Source organism: Symphodus melops (assembly GCF_947650265.1).
Source record: "Symphodus melops genome assembly, chromosome: 20".
Lineage (NCBI taxonomy): Eukaryota > Metazoa > Chordata > Actinopteri > Labriformes > Labridae > Symphodus > Symphodus melops.
In genome coordinates this window covers 19,155,577-19,164,530 of record NC_136710.1, presented here as the reverse complement: position 1 = coordinate 19,164,530, position 8,954 = coordinate 19,155,577, and the positions used below count along the sequence as shown (strand labels likewise).

Sequence of the window (8,954 nt, the reverse complement as noted above, 5' to 3'; positions counted from 1 at the left end):
CTGTAAAGGCTGAACAGTGATGAAACAATGAAAGTGGGTTTTTAAGGGTAAGATCCCCTGAAGGAAGCGTTTTTAAAAAAGGCTTCGCTTTGTGAAGAACGGCTGACGGAGCAGACACCGTGTGTGTGTGTGTGTGTGTGTGTGTGTGTGTGTGCGGAGGTGTGAGAGTGCATCATGAGCTCTGACTGTAACCATTCACTCAGCCCGCGATACGATACCATTCACGACACTGGATTCACGATACGATTCTTTTACGATTTTGTTTTACAAAATGAGACTGAAGAAAAATGATGACTAAAAAAAAAGACGCCTTTAATGTTTTTATGAAAACGCTGATGCGCCTTTGGTTATCTTTGGCTCTTGAAACTGGTTTGAGTGAACAGGGCTCCAAACCTGCTTGTAGTCTTTGCAGTTACCATGGTAACGCCTGCTTGATACAACCAACCACCTCTGCTCTACAGCTGCTGACATCAACCATATTACTGAGCAGGGTCCCAAATTCACTTTTGGATTCACCGGTCACGGTGGCAGGTCGATGAAAACATCCAGACCAAACATGTTTTAGTGGCTGAAATAACAAATAAGTGTCACCTACATGTTACTGTGTTTAATAGAGAAAACATTATGTTCTGTTGAATCAATCACTGATTTAAGATTGAGTCAGACCCTCCTGAAGTGTTTAGTGTGTGAGACTCAGACAGCTGCAATAGCTGCAGCTTATTGCATAGTGTTTATGACTTTATGGTTAGACATTTACCCGGCCTGCAGCAGGTCGCTCTGAAATGTTCTCACCAAGCGGAGAATCTACCTGCATGTTGGCACTTGGCTGGTGTTGATTTCGGACGCTGTTACTGCGATTCGTTTTTTACACCCCGAGCTCTGACGCTGCAAAAATGTGTCTGAAAGGAGAAACGCAGGTATGTTGAAGCTGCCTTGAGTAGATGACGAGTAGATCTGAAACCGACTCCGGTTGATCAGCCGGCAGCTGCATGAAGGCTTCAGATAACAGACGAGCAAGAGAAGTTCACTGACCACTTTGTCTGTTTGTATTTGTAATCTGTCTGCTGTAACATCCTCGTCTTTCAATACCAGCAGACTCCTTTGATGAAAACTGGATTTTTTTATCTCATTGAGTGCAGGACTTGATGTCGCGTAGTCTTGAGGACAGGTTTTTTTTTTAGTGTTATTGTGTGTCACAAATGCTGTTTGGTCCCAACCACGGTAAAAATAAAAAAAATCTTTTTTTGAGGGTTGCCGGTGGGCTAAGTAGAGAAGCTCTCTGTCTCTGATATCCCCCCAAAAAAAGTCCCGCTTCAGGAGGTGAACTCCGAGACCTGCGCGACAAAGTGTGAGTCACAGAAAGCAGCTGGTGATCTCTGCACCAACACGGATGTCTTCTGCTTGTGGACTCGTTAAATGTAGTACTCAGTAAATAGATTGTGGTGCCATGTTTTTTCCCATGATGAAAAAAAAAAAAAAAGTTTTAGTGGGACGTCAGCTCACAATGTATGACGAGTTCTCCGTCATTCTACATCATCATAATAGAAGCAATCCCCAAACGTGAGCGTGAACATGACGGGGCCATGTTGAGTTTCTAAAACTGCATCAGTGGATCCAATAGAACTACCGTAAATTCCGGACTATAAGCCGCTACTTTTTTCTCACACTTCGAGCACTGCGGCTTCTACTCCGGTGCGGCTAATGCATGGATTTTTTATGGGGGGACAATGAGCTTCTGCCGCGAAAACATTTGACTTCGTCACGTCGGATCTTAATATCAGTCATTTAGCGCTTCATGCACGCACCCTCATGATGGAAAACACACGGAGAAATACATATGATGCAGCTTTCAAGTTAAAGGCGATCGACCTGGCTGTCAAAGAAGCTAACAGAGCTGCTGCACGTTAAGATGACACTGACAGCGACAACAGAGACTGAGGAAGTGAGTAATGAAGTCATTCTGAGGCAGTGAATGGATGGACTTTTTCTTGTGAAATATATTACGGTCATCTTTTTCATCAGCCGTGTTACAGACACCGTCGGCTAGGCTTCGTATTGTAACGGTTCATGTTGTAAAGTCAGTAGTTGATAATGTGTTCATAATTCCGATTATGTGGAGAGTCAGTGAATGCACCAGCGAGAACGTGTTGAGTGGCTGTATGAGAGAACGCTGGGGGAGAGAGTTGGATTGTTACGGCAAGTTATGTGTTGTTCTCTGCTGTAAACGGCGTGGTCACGGCCGACAGTGATCGGGTTATTAAGTTATTATTTGAACGCTCTCGTCGTCCTTTAACGTCCGTATGGACGCTACAGTATTTGCGGATGTTACTGGTAGCCTACGTCTGTGTAAATAGCTCTTGTTATAGCGTGGACACCTGCGGCTTATAATCAAGTGCGGCTTATATATGTACAAATACATTTTTTTACTTATTTTTAGCCGGTGCGGCTTATATCCAGGTGCGCTCAATAGTACGGAATTTACGGTATTTGTATTAATCTGGACTGTAACAGGAGTTACATCCAGGATGTAAGGTGGATCTCTGCTGCTGCCTGGAAGTGATGAGGAAACAATTAGAGCTGGAAAAATGTCCACACATCAGTCCCACACTGGCCTCCAGTGGGTCAGTCATACTGGGTGAACTGTGAGGATAATCCCTGGAGGATAATGGAGCAGCCCATTGTTGCCTAATGAGGATTTAATTCCTCACACACACACACACACACACACACACACACACACACACACACACACGCGCGCACACACACACACACAGAGTCTGCATCATATTCCAGCACACCTTAGGGATTCCTCTCTGCTCCGTCAGCTCTGGTGGATTCTGCAGTTATCAAATGCAAATGGGATTGGGCGCCGGGCGTCCTCCGAGCGTACAGGACTGTTACTGCGTGGCGAGTCCATTAGATTCATTCTGCACAATGTCCCGAATACAAACTCTTCATTTCAGGCCCGCAGCGCCGCCTGTTATCTGAGCTGCAGGATTTATCCGTGAAAGAGACGGCAGCCTCGACAACAGCAGCCGAATAGATGTACACTGACCGATAATATATTATAGAACAGAGAGAGATGCTGAATGCAGAAACAGCTTATTGTTTAAAAACCAAAAAGAAAAAGAAAAAGTGGGGTAAAAGTATAACATCCAATCAGGGACAGTTTTAAAGTTGGGAGCAGGTTTTATTGGCTAACAGCTGCTTCGTTAAGTCAGATCTGTGTTTTCATGAAAGGGGAAACGATGGCTCCTCTTCCTCTCAGCTGCTGTGTTCATGGTTACCTTGACAAATATGTAGTCGTCCTGCACCAGGAGAGAGTTGTGGTCGATTTTGCCGAGGAACTGAGCCGTCACCATTTTGTCCGAGCAGTTCTGGATCAGGCAGGTGACGTACAGGTAACCTGCAGAAACACACGCAGGAAACAGTGTGAGTGCTGGGAAAATGACAGAACAGGCTGCGGCTACATCAGCTCTTTAATCACCTGGAGCGATCTACTGAAAGAAACATCTTTGAGAAGCTTTTAATTATACAGACGTATATCTTTAAAATAATCAAAAAGGCAGAAGGGGCTGGACCTGATATATTTCCACACATAAAACCTTCTGTGTGGGACCTTTATTGTCCATGTAGGGTGTGGGGACAGCAGGTGGGAATAACGACATTTTATTCTCAGTCAGCACATTTACATGAAACAAACCACGGGCAGATACGAGGTCATCCACTCGGACCTGGACGAATCACGCGCGAGGAAAAACCAGTGGAATTGAAAAAAATGGAGACATCATTTTCCAAAGTGGATCAGATATGACAGCTTCCCCGCAGACATGCAGCCAGGAGGGATTATCCTCTCCGAGACACACGGGGAGGTTAGCGCCCGTCACTGAGCTCGCCCAGTGTTCAATTTCATCCAGCTGCTGCATCAGCAACATAGCTGCTCCAATTCAGCCGTGAGTCTCCTCCCAGAGGTGACACACACACACACACACACACACACACACACACACACGTAAACACAAGCCGTGTGTATTTGGTGGCTGAGTGTCTGCAGCAGACATGGACTGCACAAACACACGCTTCGTTTGACTGCGTCTGACCTTGGAGTGACTGAGTGGTTTTCTTTGCTTGCTCCCCCCCACACACACACATTTTAAAGCCACAGCACATCTACAGATAGAACTTAAAAGCCCGCTGACTGCAAACAGATGTGGCTGTGATTAGATGATTGTAATCCAGCACAGCGCTGGAAACCCAGAAGAAGCCCACAGTATGTGGTCTGCAGTCCTGCGAGGGAGAAGCTCCGTCTTTAAGGGGCACGAAATGTTCTCAGAAATCGCTCTAAAAAAAAACTGATGACTCGATTATGAGTGAACGTGTGTGAAGTTCACATTCAAGTGTGAAAAGAGGGATTATCACATCTTTGTGGAAAGCTAAATGTGCAGGTCTGGGGATGGATATCATCCCTTTGGGGCGACTGTGCACAATCAAAGTCCACGTACAGGTTCTTAGTTTGATTCTCTGGAGGGATCCTTTCTCGAACGTTAAGGGTTTCCTCCCAGCTCGTCCTGTATGATCAGACACTGAGGGCCTGATCGCGCTGCCTGTGTGTCTGCTTGTACACACACAGAACATGTGCAGGTCGGCTGTGGCTCAGTGGGTCATTTGTCTCTCCACTGGCAGGTCGGGGGTTTGATCCCTAGCTCCTGCAGCTATATGGAGATGTGCCCTTGAGCAAGACGCTCATCCCTCGTCAGCGGTGTGGGAATGAACCACTTCTGATGGTGTGTGTGTGTGTGTGTGTGTGTGTGTGTGTCTCATTGCAGGCAGCCACACACAGTGGCGAGTGTCTTTCCTCTTCTTTCTCGTTCCGTTCCAGGGAGGAAGCTCGGATTCAAACGATGGCTGTGATCCGGAGCTTGTTCATCATGCAGAGAATCTGTGCAGACACATTCAGACACGAGACGAGCTCAAACTGCACGAAGCGGCTCGACTCGGAGGCACGCTTCGGCTTGAATATCGCCGCTGCTGTGTGATCCGAGTGGCTCAGACTTTGAGAAGGAGCGGACATCCCTGCAGCTCTTAGTGAACCGGGCCAGAGTCAGCTTGGCTGTAGTGAAGGCGGGCTCTATGAGTGGGCCTTTACCCTTTCATCGTTATTTAACGGCCATCATATGCTCGCCATGTCCTGAGCGCCATGTCCTTTTGACTCGACTTATAGCCATGTGAAAACATTGAAAATGACTCCGTGTGACGTCTTTGACCAGAGAACATGAGCTGAGCTGTGTCCTCGTCTTTCCCTGCTTTGTCTCAGCTGAAGAGGTCCAACAAATGGACTGGCTAATTTATTGAAAAGTCTGGACGTTAAATCCAAGCAGCATATGGCGAGCAGCTCATTAAAAAACCATTAGATTGGGGGGGAAGAGTTGGATTTCAGCTCGTGGCACACGTAGACTCGTCTGTTTCTGCGACGCAGGTGGTATGACAACGAAAACTGTCCGAACTCCAGAAGCGTCTCACAAACAAACACAGGAGGAGAAATGTGTGAATGTCGTCTCATCGACCATTTCAACTCTGCTCTGAGCTCTTACGTGTGCCCGCTCGACACGTCGAAGAACAACGTACACTCACGTCCTCCTGCACACACACACACACACACACACACACACACCCCTCCAGCCTCGCTGTGCACACGGCTCATCAATCGACCTCCCTTCCCCCTGGAGTCAATTCCCCGTCGTCGGGCTCCCTGCAGCTCGACCACACTCCCAAAACTCTCTGTCATTCTTCGTAGCACGCCATCGTTTAACTTTGGCGGTATCACATGTGACCTGGGGGGGGGGGGGGCACAGGGTGAACAGAATGGTTGGGCATGCCTGATCACTCCAGAACATGCCTCCACTTACTGCCTGCCTGTCTGGGCAGGAGAACATCGAGGGGAAAAGGGAGGAGATGAGAGGAAGGAGGGGGGGACCATGTGTCGCTACGTGGCCCCAGGAAGAGCTCTCGTGCCTGGGCAGCCGGCCCAGACGGACAGCCTCTGTGGTTCCACAAACACAGGCAGACTTGTTCCTGCTGACAGCTTTCAGTGTGCATGCAGCATCTTTCTCTGAACGATTTAAAAGTGGACCTTTGTTTTGTTTCTTATTTCTGTCCTTTATAGCAGAGACAGGAAACATGAATCAGGGAGAGAAAGATGGGGACGTCATCAAACCCGGGCTGCTAGTTTAGAGGACAACTGAACTAACCACTTTGTAAATCACTTTATTCTTGATTCCATGTACTGAACTCAAGTCTCTTCTCCTGAAATGTCACCAGACCTTATCTGACAAATCGATTTTTGTTTTACTTTTTGGAACTTCAGGGGCTCCGTAGATTTCAGATTCAAGGTGTTTTTTGTCATAGCGATTATTTCCTTTACTGACAAAACCTTCAAGTTTATTGTTTTCTTTTTTTTGTCTCTTTGGGGCAATTCACGCACCAAGCGCTCGACCACAGGAGCAGCGACACCTGCACACACCCTGACGGAGCAGGGGGAGCAATTCTGGGGATTGAACCCTCAACCTATTAATTTTAAAAAAAATCTATCATTTAAGAGTGACCTGGCTGAGACAGGCCGCAGCAGGATTTACATTTAAACAAACACGTCAGGAAGAACATCTGCAGCCAGATGTTTCCCGCCTCCAAGTCATTTAACATCCCCTTAAAAGCGTCCAATGAGAGCAGCTCGTTAAGTCTCAGCTCTTTTTGGAACATGTTATTGCTGGTTCATTTACAATGCAAAGGGTTAAACAGTGTGTGTGTGTGGGGGGGGGCTACATGTTGGGAGATCCATACGAGTCGAAGACACACACACACACACACACACACACACACAGAAACAATCCCCATCAACAGCGAGGTCGACCATTCGTGTCTGAAGGTGAGGCGAACGTGGTGAGGCGAACGTGATGAGGCCCCGACACAGTCAGTTCTGAAACACATGAAATCACTTTACCTCCACTCGTATCTTGCATCTCCATGTGCACCAGATCAGGGTCCACATCCACTCCAGATATCGACCTGGAACGAACACAAAGGCATCATTTCATACGATCATGTGTTGAGATACAGTTCCAGCAAAGCATCCTGCAGTAAAAAGAGAAAGCATGAACATTTACTGTACATGCTTTAAACCTTCAACATTTTAAGACCCCCCTTGTCCTCCTTAAAAGCCCTCTGACAGAGCGTACAGTACCCGGGCTCGGCGTGCCCTTCAGTGGGCCGTAAACCAAGCAGCAAAAGAGTCTGTGAAATGTCCACAGTCCAGTAAAGATAGAGTGGAGATTTAAAACCTCGTTACATCTCCTATAAAAAGACTTTACGAGCAATTAGCAGCCGTGGAGAGACCGGAGGGGGGCGGGGGGGGGGATGATGGATCACAGGAAGGAGCACGGGTCATTCTTCTTCATGTGATCTGTGTGAGCCGATCACAAAATCAAGACATTTTTTTTTCATCAGCTGTCATTAAACCGACAGAGAGGTACGCCTCATGTGGAGCCTCACAGGTGACAGCAGTAAAAGTTTACTGATCCACTTCAGATTTTCTGATTTTCACAGCAGGTGATGAAACCGAGGCGAATCCAGACGACCTCTCCGAGTAGTTTATACAGCTGGGAGATGGATAAGATCAAACTTTACCTCGTCTCCTTAAAGAGGGATACAGACTCAGATTCAGTCAGCTACATTATGAATATCATCTCAAACATAGAAGTTTATCTTTGATAGAAAATAAAAACTGGATGGATCAGGTGTGTAAGAATCTCCTGATGAGGATGTGGACCTTTAAATGCTTTCAGGTTCAGTCACAGGTTGCCATGTTGGACGTGAGCAGTAAAGTCAATGCTGTGTAATATGAAAGGGTTCAGGTTTGTTTCCACTGATGGGAGCGAAGTGAACTGTGTGTTCTTGCATGTCGGCTCTGAGGAGAAGAGTGAAACTGTGGACGATGATGAAGGAAGGAAGAACTCTCTCACAGATCCATTAATGCTGCGAGAGTGTCCTTCACTGTGACGGGGGAAACGGACTTCTCACTCAGCGCAGGTCACTCGGGATAAAAGTGTCGGCATGCTTGAAATGCAAATGCAAAGAGATTGAAGGTGAGAGCACACTCTGCTCCGACAGTCCATCATTAATTCATTCCACTAACGCTGCGGTCTGGTTAGACCTTCGTCGCCGTCTAAGTGTGTGGGATTTTCTGTGACAGACGACCGAACTGAGAGGAAATGAAAAGACTGATTAACAGGACAGATAAAGAGACGGCAGGCTGAACAAACAAAGAAAAGGAAAGGGAGGAGGAAGTGCAACATGCTGCAAAAAAAAAACAAAAAAAAACCATCCTGGAACTCAGTTTGATCCCGGCTGCAGCTCCCATTCTATTACGCTTTCAGCTGCGCGCTTTTCACTTTTATCGCCTCTCCTCCAACGTTTGCTTTTGTTGTCATCCTGCGAGATTTCAATTTCTAAAATGGCTTTTTCTCTTTTCATTTAGGATGACAAACTCAAACGTTACAGCCGTCGGATCACAAGCTGAAGGTCTGCAGGAGCCCGCGTGGCGAGAGCAGCAGATTGGGTTTAATGGGATGTTTTGAATGTGATTTATGGGCGCTCGCTGCCAGACGCCTGCATGCTCGCTCTGTCTGTTTGTGAGTGCCGGGCCACAGGTGAGGCTGTATTCACCTGGACCACACGTCCACAGCACATGTATGCACAGACATGTCCACATGTTTGTAACCTTCAGAACCTTTCAGGATGTGCAGGCCTGAATACACGACAGGAACCAAAGGCTCTCTTCTAAATGGATGAGATTCCCTGTATCATTGCCGCCTATACGGATGGTATCTTTTATCCACAGCCTCCTGGCTTTGTGTCTGATCGTATCTGAGGTACAATGTTGCTCAGTCATTGTAAATCTC

General features: G+C 47.0%; 1 protein-coding gene across 7 annotated transcripts in view; it reads right to left on the bottom strand.

Moving 5' to 3' along the window:
* The window catches only part of sorcs2 (sortilin-related VPS10 domain containing receptor 2), a 277,922-nt gene that overhangs the window by 44,022 nt on the left and 224,946 nt on the right, over window positions 1-8,954 (bottom strand). For all 7 annotated transcript variants that reach the window (XM_079370958.1, XM_079370959.1, XM_079370960.1 and 4 more), the window contains exons 6-7: window positions 6,998-7,062; window positions 3,288-3,406 (exon numbers count right to left, since the gene is read on the bottom strand). In XM_079370958.1, coding sequence (XP_079227084.1) covers window positions 3,288-3,406; window positions 6,998-7,062 — 184 coding nt within the window. The remainder of the gene's footprint in view (window positions 1-3,287; window positions 3,407-6,997; window positions 7,063-8,954) is intronic.